The following is a 24379-nucleotide window of genomic DNA, read 5'->3' on the forward strand; positions in this document are numbered from 1 at the left end:
TCCTCCTTCACCACACACAACGCATGTCACACACATGTGTTTATTAGGGGCCATTGCCTGACATGAGGCACTCCATGAGGCACCTCTGAGCAATGCTTGAAAAATATGAAAGTGGAGATTGGACTGTGTACTGAAATGCCCCAATCACACCCACCCATACTCAATTGCTGCCTCTGCTTGAACACAGGGACAGCTAAAACACTCCACCGATGTAAATAAAGGCATTTTCAATTTACTGAAGTAAGTCTGCTCAATTGAAACCTGAGGCTGATTTAGGCAGACTAACCCTGTGCGTAGCCCCTTGACACGAGAGAGCACAAACCACCACCATGAATCCATACCACCAAGCACCTAAATAGGCTCCAAGAGAGCTGGAGAGGCACTTCAGACATGGGCACAGAGTAACAGAACAAGAGGGAATGGCTTCCCACTGAGAGACAGTAGGGATAGATGGGATACTGGGAAGATTCTCTTCCCAGTGATGATGGTGAGGCCAGGGCACAGGTTGCCCAGAGAAGCTGTGACTCTCCACCCCCGCCAGTGTCCAAGGCCAGATTGGATGGGGTTTGGAGCAATCTGGGACCAGGAATCCTGCCCATGGCAGGGGGGGACATAGATGATCTTTCAAACCAGACCACTGTGATTCGGTGATCCACTCACCATTTCCAGATTCCCAGCCCCATCCCATGGCCAGGGCATCCCATAGCACCATTCAGGACCTGTGACACATCCTCCAAAACCTTCATCCACTGACCTTCACTCCGACCTGATTGGATGCATTTAGCTCATGGTGCTTCCTTAAGGAAGTTACCACCTTCCTGAATCACAACAGTAAGAGGATAGAAACCAGAACCTCAGAACATTCATCTTATGTTACTAGAAAAAAATACATCTCTGTAGTTTTGGACTAAGACTCTGAGCTTAGGGCTTTCCAACTACAGCAGCACATTAGTAAAACATGGCACAGCAATATCAAGTAGTAACCAGGGTTGTCACTGGGCAGAAACAGAGCCACAGGCTGTAAAAGCTGTCCTGGAAGGAACAAATTATGTTAAGCAGATCAGAGCAGTATTCCCTCCCACACCTGTGAGGCCCTCCAGCCACCTGTTCTGGGGCTGTGGGGTAAAAGAAACAAGATGGTGAAAGACCAAAGATCTGCACAGGAGTCCTTCCTCTTGGATCACAGCACCAACTGTTCCCAAAAAGTTATCTGCCATCTCTGGATTGCAAGTGCATGTTTGTTTTCGCTCAGTACTGCAGAGCTCACTCTCTCAAAGCACTCAGGCAACTAACAAGAGAAGCTTGTTAGCCTGAACTGCGTGAGAACGTCTCCAGCTGCCTGGAACTCCACAGGTTTGGACTAGGAGACAGCCCACTCCTGTAGAGGAAGTTAATTGGGGACAGTGCACACATCAAGAGCAGTCCTGCCCTGGCCTTGAAACCCCCCCATTGCCCTGGGCTGATCCCACAGCATGGGCAGGGCTGCAAGGGGGTATTCTACCCCTCTGCTCAGGTGAGACCCCACCTGCCTCCAGCCCTGGCCCCAAGAGCACAAAGACATGGAGCTGCTGGCGTGAATCCAGAGCAGGCACCAAGATGATCAGAGGGATGGAATTAGGATTGTTCAGCCTTGAAGCAGCAGCAGCTCCAGGGTGATCTAACTGCAGCCTTCCAGTACCTGAAGGAAGCTGACAAGATGAAGAAAGACTATTAACATGGGCCTGGAGTGACAATAAGCAGTGGCTTAATAGTGACAGAGGCCAAAGGTTAGATGGGATATTGGAAAGAAATCATTGGCTGTGAGGGTGGGTCTGCCCCATCCCTGGAAGAGCCCAAGGCCAGGCTGGACAGGGCTTGCAGCAACCTGGGATAGTGGAAGATGTCCCTGCCCATGACAGAAGGCAGGAGTGAGATGATCTTCAAGGCCCTCTCCAACACCATTCTGGGATTCTCAGATTTAAATCTCTAGCTATTACTACTGTGACAGCTACACCTGCAGTTGTCCTGAGACACAAGGACCAGTACTCTAAAGGCCAGGCACCAGGATGGGTCAGACAGCAATTCCAAGAAACCTTGTCACTGTCAGGCAGTTAGAGATTCCTGGGAAGTCCAATGGGGGTTATCCCCATGACAAGACAGCCCAGGCAGCCTCCCCAGCTGCACTGCCTTTGTGCAGGGTAAGCTGCCTGGCACAAAAGATGAACACTGAGAAGGTCCCTCAGCTGTTACTCTCCTGGTTTGTGTCAGGGGAGTTTGCCCACTCAACTATTAAAGACACCCCTGATTTCCAGAGTTCCTCTAGCAGTGCTGTGTCCAGGGGAGTTCAGCTCTGTGGTTCTACAGGCGCAAGAGTGAGCCAGAAGTACAGACAAAAAAGCAATCATTCAGAACACAGTATTTTTACATTCAGAACAGAGCCTTTTTACATAGGAACCTTTATTCTCATCAAGATCTGTACATTCAAGTCGCACATGCTTTCGTCTCCAACGGAGCTGGAACACTGGATCACAACAGCCTTGTCTGTTAGAACAGTTTTAAGAGTTTATGCCTCAAAGGTAGCCAGGAAATTTGTGACTATTTCCTTCAACTTTGCTTCTGTCTGGTCAGAGATCTTCCCTTCAGTCCTGTGGGAAGAGTTCAGTTAAATTCAGACACAGCAATCAAAAGAGCGTCAACTCTAAGACAAACACGGAAGCTTTACAACAAACCTCCCCATTTCTAACAAATTCAGTAGATAAATGAACACATTTGTTTGGTGCATGAAGCCATCCCACTGATAGAACGCCTCTCCTCCTAAAAGAGCCAGTCCTCTCTAAGAACTGAAGTTTGTTCACAAATTCTTTCAGAACAGCCATCTTATTCCAACAAGGCCCAACCTACAGAGCTGTGCCCCAGAGAGAGAAGGCGTATGATGTTCTTCATGACAAAAAAAGTCAGGACCAGTTTCCAGGACAGGACTATGGAAATACTCAATCCCCAACAGTTCACTCTGCAGCACTTAACCCACACCACTCCCAATAGCTCGAAGCTGTCCACAATATGGGAACTCACTCAATCAAGTGAATTCTGGAATAAGTTAGAAGAGATGCAAGAGATGCAAGAAGGTTCACTTGAAGCATCAGCTGCATTTCCTAAGAGCTGAAGCTGAGGAAGGTGGATGGTAGGAAGGTTGATTTAACCCCCAGTTTTGATACAGCCAGCTCAACACCTGATGTTCTAAGATGAACTAAATTAACAGTTCAGTGACCATTATCCAGACAACAAAATCCTTGAAATAAAGCAAGGTAAAGCACCATACCTGATTGTGGAGAGGAGTGCTTGGTGCTGGCTCAGTACATGAGCTAGGAAAGCACTCTCGAATTTTGTGATCTTGCTGGGCTCCAGCTTGTCCAAGTGACCTCTCACACCGGCATAGATGACTGCCACCTGCTCCTCAATAGCCATGGGAACTGCAGGAAAAGACAGCACTCACACCACTGGAAATCTTCCATCAGGACACAACACACTACAAGAGCCCTTGGAAGACCAAGCGCACATGGACAGCTCGGTTCAAGCAAATCCGCATTTACCATGTGCACAGAACAGACACGAGGCCAACCTTGTTAGCACAAGGCACTAATGGGCACCCAGACCTGCCAAGCCAGGCCACTCACCGTACTGGCCCTGCTTGAGCAGCTCTGTCAGGCGCACGCCGCGGTTCAGCAGCTGCTGTGTGGCAGCATCCAGGTCAGAGCCAAACTGGGCGAAGGCGGCCACCTCACGGTACTGAGCCAGCTCCAGCTTCATGGTACCGGCCACCTGCAAGGTACAAGCCAGAGCCGCTATGATCACCCCAAAGCTCCAAGCGTCTCTGAGTTTGCAGGTTATCTGGCAGCTGACAGCTGTCGTGAGTCAGCTCTGCCCTGCATTCCAGACAAGGCAATCTAAAAACTGACAACTGATTATAAACGTTACAAAAATCTCACACTTTACCATAAGACCATGCTATTTCTCCCCTAAAACAGCAGCTATTGATGTTAAATCAAATCCTATGACTGGACTAAAAGCCTACAATTAAGAGCGCATTCTCTATTTCTAAGTAATCAGTACCCACACATCAAAACTTAATCCTACATCTTTATGCAGATACTATCTCCTTTTCTCAGCAGGCAAATGAAAGCAATAAAGAGAACTATAAAGCTTGTTATTTTATAATTTCATAACACTAAGAGATCAAAAGCCTTATTTATTCTCTGTTCACAGCTCATCAGAGTGAAATGGCTTGGAAGGCCTACTCATCTCTAGCACGAGGAGGAACAGCAATTTCTCAATTACCTGCTTCATAGCCCTGGTCTGAGCAGCAGAACCCACACGGGACACAGACAGACCAACGTTGATGGCTGGACGGATACCTTTGTAAAACAACTCAGTTTCCAAGAAAATCTGCAGGACAGAATTGTATCATTATCTTGTTCAGAAGCCTCTGAGCCTCTCTTGAGAGACTGGTCACTAAGTTCCACGGAGAAGCTGGGCTGTGAGGACATCCTACCTGTCCATCAGTGATGGAGATGACGTTGGTTGGAATGTAAGCAGACACGTCCCCAGCCTGAGTCTCAATGACAGGCAAGGCAGTCAGAGAGCCACCCCCGAAGGAGTCGTTCATTTTGGCTGCTCTCTCCAGCAGCCGAGAGTGCAGGTAGAACACATCACCTGGGTAGGCCTCCCGGCCAGGGGGGCGGCGCAGCAGCAGAGACATCTGACGGTATGCAACGGCCTGTGTGGAGCAAAGACAGCCTTCAGAGCTCAGCACCTCCCTTAACCTTTTTGATTTCTAAACAGGAGACATTCTTACAGCTACAAACACCAATGCCACCCCAAAAGGCCTAAACCCAAAGTTTCCTGACCTGTTTGGACAAGTCATCATAGATGATTAGTGCGTGTTTCCCGTTGTCTCTGAAGTACTCCCCCATGGAGCAGCCTGAATAGGGAGCCAGGTACTGCAGGGGCGCTGCATCGGATGCTGTGGCAGACACCACAATAGTGTACTTCATGGCATCTGGAAAGGATTGGAGACACCTCTGAGTGCATTATGTCATCATGCCCAAAATCAGCAAACACAACAAGCATGTAAAGTACCAGTGCTGACACAAGCCCAAACAGTGTCACTACACTGCTATACGAAAGTCCAGCACATCAGCTGAAAGTGTCTGCTAGCAAATCTGACTCAGGAAGTCTTAAGGCCAAGTTTGTGGCAGCTAACATCTAACACTTGCAGACTTCTTTCCCATTTAAAACAAAGCTTAAAACTAAGCTTTTGTTCTAGAAAAAATTCACACTGAAAGCCTACAGTTTCCTGGCTGCTGCAAGACTCTGTGATACAGTCTCAAACAAATTACTGTCCTTAAAATATGGGTTTTTCCATTACAGATGCCAGGATCACCAAGCATGAGGTCAAAGTGCCTGATCTCCTGCTAGCTCTGTTAAATGTGGACCCTTGGTCATGGAGATCACTGACTCTGAAGAGATGCTATCATTTGATGCCTTGTGTTTGGGCAGTGAAAGCTCTTCACCGTATTTTCAGCTGCCATTCACACTGACTGGCACATGGAACACACAGGACAAATGCCAAGTCCATGATGACTTGAAGGCCAGAGCTTGTCACCAGGCCTGCCTGACTGTCAAGATGAAGCTTTCAACTCTGCTAACAAAAAAACCTAAAACCACAGGGTGACCTTTCCAGAAGCAATTCAGCAGTTTGAGGACCTCAAAATAGTCTTCTTAATTGTGATACAACAAAAATGAGGCCTTTTCCTCCAGATTGCTATAGATATTTCTTGTTCACAAAATCAAGTAATTCACACATGTAATATGAATTCTGTCTACACTTGCAGACAAGAGAGGTTACAGTAGTACTCAGCATTACAATGAGAACAGGATGTCATTAGATGCCAGGCTCAACCATCTCCCAAAATCCATACCTGCATCAGTGAGCCTCTTCACCAGCTGAGCAACAGTGGATCTTTTCTGGCCAATTGCAACATAGATACAGTACAGCTTCTTCTTCTCATCTGTGCCATCGTTGAATCGTTTCTGGTTGATTATTGTGTCAATCGCAATTGAAGTTTTCCTGAGAAACAGAGGCTGGTAAGTTAAGTGGCCCAAGGCTCTCCCAGCTCCTATCCAACCCTGTGTCCGGCTCCGCTGTACCAGAGTCTCTGTTTATGGAACATTTTAGGCTTGAGTATTTAACTTACCCAGTCTGCCTGTCACCAATGATCAGCTCACGCTGACCACGACCAATGGGCACCAAGCTGTCTACAGCCTTAATCCCAGTCTGCATGGGCTCACGCACAGAGATCCTGGGAATGATCCCAGGGGCTTTCAATCCAACTCTCCTACGTGTCTTAGATGCAATAGCACCCTAAAAGAGAGGAAAAAACTGCTGAGGTCTGTATCACACAGATACAAGCAGAGGTACTTAGCACCCAGCTACACTTACCTTCCCATCAATTGGATTGCCCAGGGCATCCACAACACGGCCCAGCAGCTCCTCCCCCACTGGAACATCCACAATGGCACCGGTCCGCTTCACAACATCCCCTTCTTTGATCAGTCTGTCGTTACCAAACACGACAACACCAACATTGTCAGGCTCCAAGTTCAAGGACATGCCCTGCGACAGAGATCACATCACCCTCAGAAAATCCATACTGACATGCATAAAAGCTTTAATATTGACATGATTATTTCACTGTGTACAAAATCCTTCATGATCTACCTCAACTTTGTGACAATAGTCAAGGTTCAGTTTTTACGTATAAAGCGTCTATTTCCTTCCACATGGGCTAGAAAACCTGCCTAAGTTTTCAACTTACCCAGTAGTTACACCCCAGCACCCTAGCACTCAAGTCAATTGTTTCTCTAAAAAGAACACAAAGGGCAAGCAAGGTTCACGTACAACATTACTCCCTTGCCTACAAGCTGGACAAGGGAAAAGGACTGGCTCCTTCTCTGCCCAAGGTGAAACGGTTCATTAAAAATGCTCAAAGAGCTGTTACAGTACTGAAGAAAGCAGCAAGCTGTATAATGTATTGAAGCAGAGGGGTCATTATTAAACAGCAAACAGAAAAGACACCCTGAAAACAAAGGAAAAATCCTGTGCCAGGTCAGCCCTTTTACTTTCTAAATGAGGACAAAGGCAGCTCAAATGTTCAAATGTTGGCTGAAAATCAGAGGCTGATACTGAAAGCAATGCAACAAATTAAAAAAACCCTCACCAGTTACTATATATTAAAGTTGCAGTGAAGGTAATGCAATGTTCATAGTGATACCTTCAAGCATAGTCTCAGGTTCTTCTTAAAAAACTGTCTTTATGTCCATGTTAAAGAAATTCCATTAGTGACAGCTTACCTTCAGCCCAGAAGAGAACTCAACCATCTCTTCTGCCTGGACATTTCTCAGGCCATACACACGGGCAATACCATCACCAATGGAGAGCACACGGCCTGTCTCCTCCAGCTCAGCCGAGGTGTCAGCTCCCAGGATGCGCTCCTCAAGAATAGAGGATACCTCAGCAGTACCTGGAGAGAGATGACTGAAATCAGATTAGCACATTAAGGTACAACATGCACTCAGTAAGCTTGCCTCAAATTCACACGGTGCCCTTTCTCAGCTGTGTTGCAAAGTCTAGCGAGCAACACATTTACTTAGGGTAAGATAAATACCAGCCTCTGTATTCCCAGCTAATAAAAGCAGCTTCGATTCATCATTACAGCCAGCTTCAACCAAAACAGGCTCAGCTGTGCAGTTATCCACTCTCCTGATTATGTCCTATGCTCTCTCCCTAGAAAGCAATTAAATTAATTGATCAGCCTTAGCCCAGGCAAAACAGGCCTGTCTGCAGAGCAGTCACTTAGCCTTGGATGCATCAGCACAGCCTGCCAAATGATTTGTAATCCAAGATTCACACTGATATAAAGGAACTTCATTATGTTTCAGGAGCAAGTTGTCAGATATAAAAATATATTCTCCATACTTCTCCAATTTACTTCCAACAGCTTGTTACCTCCTCAGCTAAGAAACAGTAAATAACACTTTAATACTTATTTCCTAGTAATGCCCTTAATCTCCATAAACCACTTTAAAAATATGCATGAAGCACTGCTAAATACACAGCTATGCAGGGCAGCTGTCTTCTCTAAACAGCAGACTGCTGGCAGCAAAATAGAGCTGTGCCCAAGGACGCAAGGTCAAACCCAGGCAGGCCTAGGGAAGTCATCCACTCCTTCATTCTGTTACAGGCAACTCCAATCTGGGGCTATTTTTTTTCAAATGATTTTTAAACAATGCTGCAGGTGGGTGGAATCCTAGTGAAGCAGGTATGCTATGTAAGCCAGCTGACACAGCCACTCCCTGCTCTGGGGGCTTTCTCAAGTTACTAAAGTGCAGTCTGCTGGATGTGACCAGGTAACAGCTCACCTAAATACTCTCAGAAAATAAATGTCCTCGCTGCTGTCAATTAATACTCACTATAATCAAATTCCTTTTTGTCTGACAGACCAAATTCTTAATGACACTCAAGCGCTTTCTCAGACTCACCCGTCTTCTGAAAGCATGGTTTGGAGGCATGGAGGTTTCTGGTAGCAACAAATGCTGCACTGAGGGTGTTTCTGGAAACCTAAAATAAATCATTGTTTCAGCAAGATTTCTTTAATCATGAAAAAAAAAAAAAAAAGCTGAGAGATTAACATCTTTGACCTTGAGCTGCTTATGATGCATCTCAGCTTTGAGTTAAGCTCCACAGCACCCCATTCACAGCTATGGAGTTCTGGAACCAAGTCCAGCACCACTATGAAAGGATAGATAATGAAGGAGATTGCTCCAAATCCTGCACTGCATTTTTCTGCAGTGCACTGATGTAATCATCAACCGCTGCAGCAGCTCCCGAAGAGAAATCTCCTCACGTTTGTCATTTCTGTGCTGAACATGAGAACCTTGGAGCATAAAGAAATCACTGTACCACTCAGGGTTCTGAACAGGGAGAAGATTGTATACACAAATCTATCTGCAGTGGTTTTGGTATTGTCACCACACATAGAAAAAAAAAAACCCACAAAGCACTGTAACAAAAATACCTCAGAATCACAATTGCTGTGGAAAAGAGCTCTGAGGTCACTGAGTCCAACCTATGACCAAACACCACCCTGCCAACTAGACTGTGGCACCCGCTGCATTATACCTTCAAACTCCTCTAAGATTTGATGACTTCACCACCCCCCACCCGGGGAAACCCTTGCAATGTCTAATGTCAATTTAAATCAGACATATTTAGAACAATCTCCTTCAATCACCCTTCCTGTAAAAAAATTCTTCTCATGGCCAGTTTTAAATACTAAAGAAAAAGAAATCTGTGATAATGACTGCATCGTAAGATCACGTTTTAGCACCTTAAGCAAGGCTCTCAGTGTACCACCACGCAGCAACGCTGCAGCCATTTAATGTACTGCACTCCGAGCAGCCCTCTCCCCCACCCATATTCATTGGAAACACCGCAAGGATAGTTCCTCACAGCTCTTCCCACCTTCCGTTTCTTCACAAACGTGCGATAAACCCCTCACGCGCCTCGCACCTCACACCTATAACCTTGACCTTGACCTACCAGCTTTAAACCGCTGCCCCAAGCCCGGCCAAGGACGCCCCGTTTCTCACCGGGGTCTGTCCCACCGCGCTGGCGGCACAGCCCGTGCTCCCGTCCCCACACTCCGCAGTCACCCCCTCACACCCTCAATGTCACCGTGGCCCCCAAGATGGCGGCGCCGCCGCATCCCCCCCCAGCCCCGCCGGCTCCGGGGCGGGTATGGCGCTCACCAGGCCGGCCTGCCGCGGCAGGGAGCGGGCGAGGGCGGCAGCAACGCGGGCGGAGAGCATGGCGGCGGCGGCAGGGCCGGGGCAGGCTGAGGCTGGCGGACGCTGACGACTGCCGCCCGCGCGCTCGGCACACAAAATGGCGGCGGCGCCTCACGCCCCTTTTGCCGCCGAGGCCGCGCCCAGGGGGCGGAGCGCGCGGCGGAAGCGCTTCCCGCGCCCCTGGTTTGTACGTGCGGATGTGTGTCTCTGTATGCACACAAATACGTACAATATGTAATAAAAATACAAATAATTAAAAATGCAAATAATTAAAGAAACTTAAATGAGGCTTTTAGAAAAAAAGCCCGCTGAGATAGGTGTCCTTGAAATGGTCGTGGGCGGGCGGAAGGGGCGGGGAGCGAGGGAGGAGCGGAGATGCGACACGGGAAGCAATAAGGCAGGAACTGAGGCGGGGATAGGGACAAGGGCAGGAGCGCCCAAAGGAACAGCGACGGGGACATGGGTCGGGACAAGGGCAGAAGCACGGAGAGGAACAGGGCCACGGAAGAGAACGGGGATAAGGACAGGGGCAGAGACAGAAGTGTCCCTCGGCGGGCTCGTTCCCCGGTGTGCAGCACCATTTCACACACGGAGCCGAGCGATTTCTATCTCTTCTTCTAGTTAGCACAAAGCAGGTAGCTGGCTGTCTAGGACGTCCGTCACCAAAACTTTACTTACTCTTTATGCATTTCAACAACCAAAGGCATCAGCATTCATTGGTTACAAATTACATAACTTCTCTGTTAGTACCAATCTATTAACTACCACTTCAATTAATTAACTCTTTGCTAGTTAGAGCTCTCGCTTTGCAGTCTGTTTTGAGTCGGTGATCAATGAGATGCTGGCCACAATCTTCCACTCCCAAAATTGCTTTTCTCCCAGGTGCTGCTCAGTCCTGCTGACTTCAGTCCTCGTGGTTCTCATCCAAACAGCCCACTCCCCTTAGGATCGTCTTGATTTCCTTAAAAAAGTCGGCCAAGCACACAATGCTCACAATATGCAGATGCTTAATCATAGCTGTCCTGCTATAGCCACTGATTCAATTTTGAGGGGTGCAAATCCGGTGGGTGTCAGTATCAAGGGTGGGGAAAGGTTGGGCAGTGACAATGCTGTCTGCAAAACTTGATTCCTTACATACTGTGTAATAGGCCAATAATGAGACACACAAGAGAGGCGTTGATTATTTATTGCAGGGTTGTGCAAGCCTGGGTGCTCAATGGTATTCCAGAACTATCCAAACACTTCACAATTAATACATTTTAGCATACAAAGGAAGTGGCATTCAGTGGCTATAAGTTATATAGTTCTTTTATCAATTAGTATTCTATTGGTTAATGATTCTGTGTTTCTCATCCCCAGCCTTTCTCTTCTCCTGGGTCAGTGGGTTTCTTAGGTCAGTTGTCACAGATTCTCCCTGCCAGCACCACTGTTTACCCAGTCAGAGCTGGTTTCAGCACAGGTGCTGGGTTCACTTTATTAGTTTCTTCTCCATCTTGGAAGCTCAAGCAGATATCCCTGTGGCCTGTAAACTCTGCATTCTCTGTGCCCACTACCAGCGGTACATCCTTCCTTCCCAAGCTTTGTTAACTTCCCCCTAGGTCTGAGACCGTTGAAGCATATCAAGCCCTAAACCTTGGCAAGGAAATTCCACCAACAATAATTTGTTTTCTTGTAATACATGGACATCGCTCAGAGTTTGCTTGTTAGCTGCTGTTTCATGGACTAAATCTGGTTGCCCCAAGTATGGAAGCCCAGAAGGTAAGAGGATGTGTGTCTCAAATACCAATATCTGGATAACTGCGGAGCCAACCAAGCATTATAAAAACAATCAAGGTTTGTTGGTAAAAACACAGCTGTAAGGAAGAACAAGATGTGGTTGGAGAGGGGGCCATTCAGAGGGTACCATTTTTCTGGGACAAACATTCTTGTTCCAATTCCTGGAGACAAACTCAGCACAGCACAGGAATGAAGGCAAGAAGCAGTCTAGGACTGTAAAGGGAATCAAGACCACCAGAGACTTGTGAAGTCCTCCAACCCTGTTCCAGAAAGGTCTAGAAGAATGAACTGCAGATGATAAATTTGCATAGAAAGTGAGAAAGTTACTTTCAGGACAGGGAAACTCATCTATAAAAGGTCCCACCACCAAGACCATATGTGCAGGCACCCCAGGACCCTAGACATTCCACCAGCTGGATCACCAATGGAGCTAAGCCTGGTGATCTCTTTCTTTCTCTCTCCCCCTCTTTAATCCTGCTTTCTTCCCTTTGACACTACTCCTTTATCCAAAACCCACTGCCATGGGCTTATATGAGGAAGTCAAGAGACTAACAATAATTTCCATGCCAAGTGTGTAATTTCACTTGGGAAACTTTTGTGAATGCTCTGACTTTTGTAGTTCCTTTTGACCACGACCATCTATGAATCTTGGATGCTCCATTCCCCAAAAGGGTTGGACCCCACACCAAGCCTTGTCCAACCTGGGCCAGAACATTTACAAGCCTGGGGCATCCACAGCTTCTCTGGGAAACTTATGCCATGGCCTCCTCGCCCTCACAGCCAGGAATTCCTTCCCAATATCCCATCTAAGCCTGCCCTCTGGCAGTGGGAAGCCGTTCCCCGTGTCCTGTCCCTCCAGGTCTTGTCCCAGGTCCCTCTCCTGGAGCCCCTTTGGGCCCTGTCAGGGGCTCTGAGGTCTCCCTGGTGCCATCTTTTGTGCAAGTGAACATCCCCAGCTCTCCCAGCCTGGCTCCTGAGTAGAGGGGCTCCAGCCCTGGAAGCATCCCTGTGGCCTCCAGCAGCTCCATGTCCTTGTGCTGTTGGAGCCCAGGGCTGGAGGCAGCTCTGCAGGCAGGGTCCCATGTGAGTGGGGCAGAATCCTCCCTCCCCTCAATCTGCCGCTGGGGATGATTTTATGTCCCCTATGTGAGACAGCATTTGGTCTACCAGTGAGAAAGTGCTGAAACTCAGGTACACTGTGATCGGTCCCTTTGATAATCCAGAGAGGTTGGCAAAGCCACAGATTCCAGTGGATTCCCCTTCTGGGAATTGAAAAGGTTAAATGAAAAATCTTCAGCTACTTTGGCATGTGTCGTACCAAGTGTGATTCTTCCATGCATTTCGGAAATCACTTAAATTTCTCTAAAAGTGCCCGAAAAACAAACAAACAAAACAACAAACAAAAAAAAACCAAAAACCAAAACACACACACACAAAAAACCCAAACCACATGGATGTTAATAACTAACACCACCACGACCATTTCCCCAGGCCAGGCCTTGACACCCCTTTTTGTGAAGACAATTTTTCGAGTATCTGATCTCAAACCCCCCCTTGTCACAGCTCGAGGCTCTTTCCTCTCCTCCTGTCCCTGTTCCCTGGGAGCAGAGCCTGACCCCCTCAAGCTGTCTCCTCCTGTCAGGGAGTTGTGCAGAGCCAGAAGGTCCCCCCTGAGCCTCCTTTTCTCCAGGCTGAGCCCCTCTCCCAGTTCCCTCAGCCACTCCTGGGGCTCCAGCCCCTTCCCCAGCTCCCTTCCCTTCCCTGGACACGCTCCAGCCCCTCAGTGTCTCTCTTGTCCTGAGGGGCCCAGAGCTGTCCCCAGCACTGGAGGTGCCTCAGCAGTGCCAGCCCAGGGGACGGGCCCTGCCTGGGGCTGTGTCACACCATGGCTGGGACAGCCCAGGGGCCATCGGCCCCTTGCCCACCTGGGCACTCCTGGGCTCCTGTCCAACCACTGGCACCAGCACTCCCAGGCAGCTTTCTGCTGTAGCTCTTGATGTGTTCCTCTTGCATCTCTTTTGTTTCGTTTTGCTGTTTTGGAGTTCTATTGGCGTTTTTTAACATCTTCCCTTAACTAAAAGACGAGCCCATTGAGAGGGTTTAACATTCCGATTAACTGTTAAACACCTTTCCATTCCCATTTTCCCCCGTCCGGTGTAACGCGGGCTCGGCGGGTCCCGCGGCGCCGCCCACTCCCGTCATGCCCCGGGCGGATGGGCGGGATGGCGGCGGCCGGCGATCCCTTCGAGAAGAAGCTCACTCGGGTAACGGCGCCCGGCGCGGTTCGCCTTCTCTTTTCAGCACGGTTTCGCGTCCCCACCCCCCCGCCATCGTTTGTGGTGTTTGCGCCGAAGGGTGTGGTGGTTTTTTCCAATGCAGCTTGTGTAGGTCGCTGGGATGCGACAGCGGGATGAGGAAGGAGGTGCTAGGGGAAAAAAAGGCTTTTAAAGTTATACGGCTGCGTCCATTCTCCGTCAGGTTTTTAGGCAGGCTTGTGTAAGAGTTTATGTTCCTTACATGGTGTAGAAGTTCCATGTTCTTATGTTGTTACTGGTCATAATCTAACCTTTTAATCTTATTAGGTTGGATATTAGGAGAAATTTCTTCACCCAAAGGGTTGTCCAGGCCTGGCAGAGCTGCCCGGGGCAGTGGCGGAGTCCCCACCGCTGGAAGGGCTTGAAAGCCGTGAGGATGCGGCACTTGGGGGCTTGGGTCAGCCGAGGCCTTGGCCGTGCTGGGGATGTGGTTGGACTTGATGATCCTGGAGGGCCTTTCCAACCCAAACAATTCTGTGATTCCACGATCAGAGCCGTACCTGAGAGCACTTGTGTGGATCTTTTATTTCTGACCAAATGGTCATCTCCAATGGTACAACTGCTTTGCAGGGCTTGTGCCTGCACATGGTGGTGACTCTCTCCCACTCTTCTGCAGAGACTGTTCCCAATGGTGGCTTGGGCAGTTTCTTACTTACAAAAGCATCTTCATATGAACACAGTGTTCACCAATTTTCCAAACACCCATTTAACGTCTCTTGGGTCATTACAGTGTCTGTAGCCAACAGGTCATGTGAATAAAAAGATAACATTTTATCACACGGAGATAAGCGGGTGTCCAAAGAAATGAGTGAGATTAAAAGGGATCTAATATAGTCTTCTAGACCACAGAGAAGGTTTAAAGAAGGAAAGGAATTTTTCTCCCCTTTTCCCACCAATGCCTCCTGGACTGATGTAGGAGTTACTCTTCAGGAGTACAGAATTTGCAGTGGTTTATATTTTTCACATCTGTCAACTATTTTCTGTCATTTCACATGATGGTTTGCTCTTTTGTCTCCTTTCTCTGGCAGGTTACTTCATGGCTAAAGAAAATATATGGAGATGTGCCTATTCCAGACTATGAGGTGAATGAAAGGACAGTGGATATTTTGCATGAAATTATGGAATGCAGTGAAGAGAGAGACAAGGATGTAATGTTGCTGATAGAGGACATGAAGGACCAGGCAACCAAGTATGAAGCAGAAAGTGAGTTGGAAGCTTCCTTTTTCAGTTCCATCAGAGTCAGGCTTTTCTTAGTGATCCTGAAGACTGTACTTGTTAAAAACTTAGGAATATATATAAATATATGCAATTGAAACAGACTCAGCTTTTTTTTGAAGCAGTTTTTACTACAATGCATCACACACCTTCCTTTCAGCTAAGTTTACAGTGATATGAGATTGGTCAAGGACAATTTTTTTAAGCCATTTTGAGGTGGCCATAAATGTGGACAAGCAGTTTAATTGCTAAAACCTCCTAGTCTGCTGGGCTGGATAGCACAGCATGGAAATATTGCCTGGATAGAGAGCGAAGTGTCCCTGCTGCTCATTCAAGAGTCTGAGCTGGTGCTCAGCCACTGGAGGAGTCTGAAACAACATTGAGATGATTAAGTTGTGCTGAAGCTGCCTAGAGTGACTATTTTATAATTTGTTTGGGATATTTTTGAGTAAGTAGGTGGTTTGGGGGAACATAATATGTTTTTAACACACTTAATAAAGGACTGTCCCTTAAAAGGCTTTTCTCAGGAAGAAATTTTACTTTTCTGTGCAAAGGCTGGCATAGTACACATGAAGATGCTTTTGTAAGTAAGAAAACATGTTTGGGTTTTGTTCCTTCAAGTGTCTTGCCACCAAACAAAGAACGATGGAGACTAGCTTCCTGGGTCTGCCATGAACAAGACTCAGACTGAGCTTTGTGGGGAGATGACCTGCATCTGCTCATTGCTGTAGCACGAGAGTGAGCTCTTGTTTGTCTGATGTCAGTCAGACTGGTCAGAGAGGGAGTGGAGCAGTGCTTTCTCCCTTTATACACTGAATTCATTTAACAAATGGAAATGTGGCAGCAGTTTGGCATGTTTAAGCCTTTATAAAAAGTGTCTTTTCCCCTCAACAAGAGGCAGGTAGCCAAGTTCCTGGTGTGGGATTGGGTTCAAGCTTTGGAGAGTTCCATAAAAGAACAGTTATATTCTAAAAATCACTACTTTGGGTTGTATATATTTTCCAGGTGAGTACTGGCAGGGTATTCTTCAAGAAAGCATGGGTCTTTCTGTAGGCGCTCTGTCCCAAGAAGCCACCGCAGATCTTATTGACTTGGTAGAAAGTGCAGTGGAACTTGAAGTGGAGGACGTGTCTCTTATCAGGTAATTTTTCACGCTCTGCATTCATGGTAATGGTCTGTGCCGTTTTTCTCTGTTTTTTTTACATCAGCAGCTTCAAACTTGACAATAGGAATCTTATTTGTCAGGCTTGTTTTTCACCCCTTGGAGAGCTTTGGAGTGCATGGGAACTGAACACAAAGTGTTAGCTCTAGGTTATCCTAGCACAGGAAGGGCCTGGGATGTAGTTAAATTCCTATTTATCCTCATGCTTTTGTGTTCAGTGGCTGCAGGCTGCTGCCAGTTGGACTGTTGTGCCAGGTATCCCAAGCTACAGCAGTTTCATACTGCTTAGGCAAAGACTGGGGAACTGTGACCAGTCTTCCAGCCTCAATTCCTCATCCTTGTCTGTCTCATCTGGTCTTAATCATGCAAGGAGATTGCCTCTGCTGTGGAGAAATGGCATCTGTTAGTCTGGTCTCCTTGGGCCTCTCTCCCTAGCATGGCTTTGGCCCATGACACTGCAGCCCTTGCACTAAAGAAGGGGCAAAATCTGCCTTGGAATCCAATTTTTATGCGATATTCAGGATCTTGGCTCTTACAGCTCTCTTCCCGAGCTGGTGTGGGAAGAACTTTGGGCCACTTGGGAAGAGGAGGAGACTCAGATGTTGCTGGGCACATCTTGTGTCCATGCATTTTCAGGGGCTGAATACGGTTTCTGTCAAAGGCAGTAAGGCAAGCCAGGAGTGGAGCACGTGGTAGTTTGTGGTTATATTCACCAGAGTGCCAGTTGTTGTTCACTTGCTCTTACTCAGGTTGCTGGGCTGTTTTCCCTTCCATGTGGAAATCTCTGTTAGTTATGGAAAGCAAATTCACTTAGTGTCTTATTTTAATTTACTCTTGCCATAACATCAGGAGGAAACTAAGTAATTCATGTAAAGTGTGGAAAGAAGAATAACAATAACTCTGACTTTCAGAAGAGCTGACTCCTAAGCATTTCCACTGATTCTCTCTTCACCAGCTTCTACAGAGCCATCAATTACATGAGCTCAGAACTGTATAAAACAAAATCAAAAAACGAAGACATGGAACTGAAATTGAAGACTCTCACGAAAAAGCTAACTTCAGCACTGACACTGGAAAAGCAGTTAGAGGAGTGAGTAACAGATGAGGAAGAGGGAAAGATAAAAGTAATACTGGTTATCTCTGTCTTGGGCAACAGTAGTTGTGGTAACTAACAAGGATAGCTGAATTTTTAGGGGTTTGCCACATCTCCAAAGTATTTGGAAGTGTTTATCAAAACCCCTGTGTTATGGATACCTTCAGTAATTGAAAGAGGTCTGGGAAAGCATCAAACCCATTATTTCAAAGCAAAAGTGATCTACAAGCAGTTTCCAGATACAAGTTTGCAGCTTCCACTAGTTGCTTTTGTCTGAGGCTGAAGACAAATCTGATTTTCTTAGCACATTTGGCATGTGCTCTGTAGTCAGACTGAGCGAGGCAAAACAAAAACTATTCCCAGGTAAGAAGTTCCCTTAAGCAGTATGTAGAACACATAATAATAGTAATAACTCTAAAAAAAAATCTAAAATCTATGTCAAGTCCATTCCCTAGGGGATGTAATCTGAAGTGCTTTTCTAGGGACAGCAGGATCAACCCCAGCCATGGGTTGGGGTTGGCCCAGATGCTCTCCACAGCTCCCTTCCAGTCTAATTATTTGTGGGGTGTTTTTTTGTCTTGTAAAGTGGTAATTTGGCTTGTAGAAGAGATTCCTGTGTTCTTTGTGCAAGTTTGCCTCCTCTTAATCTGAGGTTTAGCTTGTGTAGCAGGTCTGTAAGAGTTAGGGAATTACGCACAAGACTATTACCCTTTGCTTTTAGGCATATGGCTTCCTCTTTGCCACTATTTTCTCTAGCTTGTGGGGTTCTGGAGGTAACAGCCACTGGAAAATCCACAGGGAAATACAAGGTTTTCTCCATTTTCTTCCTTCTTGTATTGGTTGCATTGCAGAGTTTAGCTTGAGCATAGATAATTAACAGTATTTGTATGCTGATTTATTTTTGAATGTAATGGGGTTTTTAATATTATTTTTTAAGGGAAATTAAAAAAATAAATGAATCTCAGGAAGCAGAAAAGGCCAAAGCTGAGATTCGATCTAAGAACCTGAAGTTCCTGGAAGATAAATCTAAGGATCTGAAAATAAGGATCAGTGATGCTGAGGTAGGTGGAAGGAATTTTCCTGCAAGACACTGTGATGGGATGACACAGCTGTGGTTGGTTGAACCCAAATTTGTAGTTACAGAGACATTCCGTAAGCTTCCTAAACTCCAGGACTGGGGCCTCTTGAGCTAACAGGACAACATGTAAATATAGTTCAGTTGTCCTTGCTGATCTCTGTTCTGCACATCCTGTGATCAGTACAGTGCTCTCTACTCATTCCCTGAGAAACTTTGTTAGCTGGGATTACCTGGTGGTTCTTGAGAGTAACTGTCATTCAAGAGAATACTGACAGCTATCGGTAGAGCAGCTGATTCACTGATGTAAATTGTGTCTCAGAATAATGAATATGACCCATTTTTTCAAAGGAATGGATGACTAAATGCAGAAAGCAGAAGTTGTACTGCCTGCTCCTTCACCTTCCCTAAATGATGAAGGACATGTGAATGTCTTATTTAACGCTTGGATGCTGTCTGATACCTTGACAAATATGAGATGGAAAGTAGTATATTACAACTGACATTTTCCTGACAAGCCTTTCTTGAGCCTTGCTTTGTACCCTTCTCCCACTGCTTTTTTGGAAAGGCTTGTTATTCTTAATACAAATTTTAGCAGCACCTCATTTTGTACACCAGCTATAGCTGTGGTTCAAATAGCACAATGTCTTCTGTGGACAGTCTGTGTTCTTCTCTGCCTGTTTAGATAAAAACAGAAGGAAATGGTGAAATCTTTCTCCTTGTTGCATTTTGTGCCCTCTCCTGTTCATAGGATGAGCTTGTTGCCGTGGGGTTGGACCAATCTTTGACGCATGAGGCACTCATGAAATCGTCTGAGGTAGGCTTTTGTGGTGTTTCTACAGTGGGACAGGCCAGGCTTGCTTGTTGGATGCTTTCAGGAATTGTTGTTTGCTCTTTGGTTGCCTCAAGAAATCTTAATGGCTAGAGGAAGCACAAATAAAAATCCTGTAGATAGATTCCCATGAACTGGGCTCCTTTGGGTGGGTTTGTCTTTCCTAGAGGCATCTACTGGAGAATTTCCACAGGATAAATTCCCTCCTACTGAAAACAGATCTGCCTCCTTTATTTCTGATCTGTGTTATAAACAGAGTGGATATTCTGTGGACTGTATCCCATTAAATGACTACTTGTGTATTGCAGTTTCTTGATAGTATTACCCATGTGATTCTTTATATTTTGTGTGAAATAAATCTCTTCCAAACACTTCAAAACAAGGGGATAAGGGGATAAGGTCAAATGAAACACAAATTCTGAGCCATGGTGTACTATTTTTTTAATTGTGTCTTTAAATATAACATTTTCAGCTGTTTTGTAAGCCTAGTGGATCATACGTTAAAGAAAAAGCACATTTCTTGAGTTAGTAACTGCAGATTTTACAGCTTTGTGCTGTGCACTCAACACATCTTCATATTTTTTGCTGTTACTGTATTGGGAACACAGTCTTTCTCCTCATTACTTTTGCTATCTTTTCCTGTATGTTTTCGAGTGGAGCAGTGAAAATAGGTTTCCTGGTTTCTCTGTTGTGGTTCTTACCAACCAGCACTGGGTGGCAGTGCTCACATTGCCCAGTGTTACAGGAGAGTACTGACCAGAACTAATTTTTGTTGGAATTTTGCATTCAAAAGGCCACAAGCAAATTTTCTAGGCTTGTCATCTTCTAGAGATCAAGCATAAGATAAGGTTTGACTCCTTGACATTTATAGATCTGCTTTGCCAAGACATCAGCAAAACAGACAACACAAATGGCTTCATCTTTTTTATTTAACTTTGATTGTTTGAAAAGAGTTCAGGACGATGGAAAGTACTCAATTTGCAGCCCCAAAGAGAAATTACTTCCCCTTGATAAGCATAAAGGAGAGTCTTTATGCTGCTGTGTGTGTAAAACTTAAGTTTTCCATGTGTTTTATAGAGGATGAAAGCTCTCAAATTCTGAAATATTGTAGACAACTGTAGATCTATCTCACTGATTTCCATCAATTCTACAAATAATTCCCTAGGATATAATCTGCCTTGCTCTCTCTGCAGGAACTGGCTGCACTGCTGAAGGAAATTGAGCCATTGAAGAAGGAATGTGCGTCCTACCATGATTTACCTCTTGTAAGTATTTATTCCACTGTTACATTTGTTATATATACTGTTGTATTTGCCATCAGGCTAATTTTAGTGTACATCAGAATGTAAAGGATATTGTTGCGATGGCTTTGGTGGACAGGTAGATGTGCTAAAGGTTTGTTGATGATGCAAAGCAAAGACCTAATCTCTATTTATTAATCAGAGCCAAGATATTAGATTTCCTTGTCAGGCAAACTTTGTTCTAACAAAGTAGACAGATTGGCTGGGTAAATTAGTATTCAGGTGAATCAGCTAGAAATTTAACAAAGAAATACAGAAGACAAGAAATCTCCTAGTATAACCAACCTTTTGAGATTTACCAGTACTTTAGCTGTAACTGTCATTGGGCTGTCAATATGGTGGACACAGCACATGGTGCAGAGTTTGGAACTCTGAACAGGGTCTTAAGGATCATGAAGAAATGGCCAAATGTAGGTTTTGTCCCCTAAACTGGCTGCTCCATCACTTTCCTTGATTTCTCTTGAGGATGCTGAGTACTCAGCTCTATGAAGATGCAAGTTTCTCCCTCATACAAACCCTGCTGTCTTGCCCCTAGGGAAGAAAGAAGAAAAAAAAAAAAAAAAAAAAAAAAAAAAAAAAAAAAAAAAGAAGCTGTGGGTAGAAAAGTGGGACTGCTGCTCTGTTTAATCCATCTTCCTCAAAGAGGCAGCTTCCTCCTTCTCTCAAGTGGAACAGGACATTCAAATGGAATTAGGTTCTCCAGTTCCCTCCTCCAGCCTTGCTGTCAGCGGAGAGAGACAGGGAGCGCCCCAATGCCTCACTCCTGGTGCAGACAGAAGGAGGGGAGGGAGGTTTATCCTTGTAAACCTACTGTGCTTTGGAAAATTCTTCCACAAATACGTTTGGAATCAAGTCCCTTAATAGGTAGATTTGGAAAATTGCTTAAAATGAAGGGGGTTTTTTAGACTTTAGGCCATACCAGACTTTTGAAAAATACATGATTGCCCAAACGAAACCAATACTAAGCTTTTAGTGGCAATACCTTCTGCATGTGAAGTGCATACACAAAACTGTATGAATTGTCCATTAATTCACTCGAGGCTCATCATTACACTCTTGTAAAGGAGTAGAGACTCTTGTTTCCTGATGAAATACTGATCTTTATGCTGTTTTCTCTCATTAGAGCATTCCCCTGGCACGAGTGAAGGTTGAAGAAGCAAAAAAAGAACTTGTAAGAGTTTTTTTTTTTTTTCCAGGAGCCACATATATTAATTGATTACAGATTTACCCACCTAAGACTAGAGTTTTAATGTTCTCATGGGAAAATTTGGTGAGGCAGAAGTTGTAGATACTGATCAGGGGAACTGGTGGGGAGTGATGCCTGACCTGCAAAGGCAGTTGGGCACAGGGCAGATTAGGTAGCTCTATCCCCATGAATTTTACCTATTGGAATGTTTATTCACTCAGTGTAGGTCACAGAAGCTTCCTTTCTCCTCCTGGACTTTCAGAGGGCTCCAGGCTCTATTTTAGTCAATAGCTGCCTTGTAGACTGCAATGGGAACCTTCCCCTATAAAACATAGTGCCCATTTCCTCCATGCTTGTGTAATCTGTAGATGTGGCTGTTGAGCCAAACACCATAAAAGCTGTTCAGGAAGTTCATACATAACTTTCCTGAGTGAGCTGGGCCATGTTTGAGCCCCATAAAACCTGTTTTTTTGCTTTGGGCTACTGTCTGCTTGGTCATAAAGCACGAGTGGTAAGCCTTAACCTGTGACCAAAAATCACAGCGAGGTGAGAGCATTTTACACATTTTCAGGTGAGACTGCCCCAGTTGGTACGCCACTTGTTTTTTGAGTCAGGAATACAAGTTCTCCTTACCAGCCTGAGGCTGTTCTGAGGTCAGACTGCTCACCTCTGGGGAGGACCTGTGAGCTAGGAGGTGTCCAAAATCACACTGGGGCACAGAGTAAGGGCAGCTGAGCTTGTCCATCTCTTCATTTGGAGGTTTCCCTGTGACTGTCTGCCCTTTGCAGTGATGAGTCCATCCAGCTCAGCACTGGGGTTAACCCATCACTGCTGACAGCCTCCCAGGGTTTGGTCACTGCAGATGTGTTTATTTACCAGCAGTATGTGGAAGCTTTCCCGTGGTCCCTGATTCCTCTTGGTTTTCTCTCCTGGTAGGAAGCCTTGGACAGAGAGCTCACAAGAGAGATCGAGGCTCTGCCTTTCGAGCTGACATAGCCCAGCAAACCCCAGTTCACCTGAAGTGGCCTATGTGGAACGTGATTTTCCTTCTGTTGCCTACTTACTTGCACTAGCAATGCATTTCAGAATTCTTACTGTACCTTGGCAGCTTCCTGCTGTGTTCTTCTTTCTATTGGCCTTGTGTTTGTAAACTTCACATATTTTTCATTAAATAACCTCCTTACTGTTGTCTTTATGTGCTCTTTTTCCCTCTGTGATGCATGCCTGTAAAGCAGCTCTGTGGATAGTGTGGGCATAGTTTTAAAACAATTAAAAACACACGGATCTTTCTAGATCTGAAAACAGTATTTCTGCAAAACCACTGTGGGACATGATGATTTTGAAGTCAGATGGCCCTTAACAATTCTACCTCAATTCTTCCATGAGGGTTCCCTGAGCCCTGTTACTTCCACACCATCACCACACCAGCTTTCCACACCTTCAGAAGTGTTTTGCACACTCTGGCTTTTAGAAGCCATTTGATACCAAAGCAGAAAATCAGATGATCTCATGTGGATAGGGAAAAAGCAAAATCTAGAAATAGTGGTAGTACCTGAGGATATTGAGCATGGACCTGTTTGTTCTGGGAAGCATCCAGGCAAATAGTGGCGTTCTCAGTTACAATCTCTCTTTGCAATTAGAGTTGCAAGAGATTATGGCCATGAAAGCTGTTGCTTCACTGCAAAAGTTGATTTTCCACTGATCTGCAGGAAGAGTGATTCAGAATTAGACTGGCGTCAATAAAATACCACAAGTGTGACATCTGTCCTCTCCTTTTTTGCTGTGATGGGGAACAATTGAGGGATGCCCAGACAGCTGCTGCCCATGGGAATCTCTTTCAGAGGAATACAGCAGAAAGAATTGCTGTTTAGTTCCAGGTGTTTAACTCAAGCTGTGAGGAAAGGGTGAATTCCCTTAGTTTTGGGGATATTTATTTTCACTCAAGAGGTAGGAAGCGAGGGCAAAAGCAAGTGAAAAATTCATGGGCTAAACTGGCTCAAGAGAAATTACCCCAGAGGTAACTGATGTGAAATTTGGAGCAAGCACTGTAGTGCAGGGGTGATTACAGGTACAGCTACTGCTTATGAATAAAACTCACCCAAAAGCCATGGGAATAGTGTTTGAACCTGGAAAGAACAAGAATATAATCTGGTTTTCCTGTTGTGGTAGGGGAAAGAAGCAGTAGTCTTGGAAGACATCAGAAGATGGAGGGGTAGACACCAAAGAAACAAGAAAGCCCCAGTGTGAGGCACTGGAGGTCATGGCCTGGAAATTAAGGAATCTTAATCCCTGGAAGCTCTTAAAAGATTAGAAATTATTTGCTTGTGTGTTTAAAATGTGAGAGAGTGTTGATCACACTTTGGGATACAAAGATGGGATAGACGAGGGCTTGAAGGTTGTTGTATATTATAAAATTGGCTTTTCACAAGATGTGTGCTATATGATTAATAACTTTAAGGATATAGGATATAAGTTTTTTATTTCTGCTATTAGTAAAAGAAGATTAGGCAGAGTGGTAGTAACTGATGTAGTATGCTTA

General features: G+C 45.5%; 2 protein-coding genes across 2 annotated transcripts; one reads left to right on the forward strand and one right to left on the reverse strand.

Annotated features, from left to right (window-relative positions):
- Positions 1-2397: 2397 nt before the first annotated feature.
- On the reverse strand, positions 2398-9961 carry ATP5F1A (ATP synthase F1 subunit alpha). Its single transcript, XM_083882965.1, has 12 exons — positions 9847-9961; positions 8578-8656; positions 7390-7559; positions 6479-6652; positions 6234-6400; positions 5958-6106; positions 4884-5035; positions 4529-4753; positions 4315-4422; positions 3654-3798; positions 3299-3449; positions 2398-2624 (listed from the first exon to the last, which is right to left on the reverse strand). Exons 1-12 carry the CDS (start codon positions 9904-9906, stop codon positions 2543-2545), a joined length of 1662 nt encoding a protein of 553 aa, XP_083739091.1. The 5' UTR covers positions 9907-9961; the 3' UTR covers positions 2398-2542.
- Positions 9962-13859: 3898 nt separating this feature from the next.
- HAUS1 (HAUS augmin like complex subunit 1) lies at positions 13860-23028 on the forward strand. The gene is made up of 9 exons (XM_083884055.1): positions 13860-13925; positions 15005-15179; positions 16197-16332; positions 17309-17443; positions 18384-18507; positions 19273-19338; positions 20547-20618; positions 21778-21825; positions 22777-23028. The coding sequence occupies exons 1-9, from the start codon at positions 13875-13877 to the stop codon at positions 22834-22836; spliced, it is 867 nt and encodes a 288-aa protein (XP_083740181.1). The 5' UTR covers positions 13860-13874; the 3' UTR covers positions 22837-23028.
- Positions 23029-24379: the final 1351 nt, after the last annotated feature.

The sequence above is a fragment of the Zosterops lateralis genome (assembly GCF_965231275.1).
Source record: "Zosterops lateralis genome assembly, chromosome: Z".
NCBI lineage: Eukaryota > Metazoa > Chordata > Aves > Passeriformes > Zosteropidae > Zosterops > Zosterops lateralis.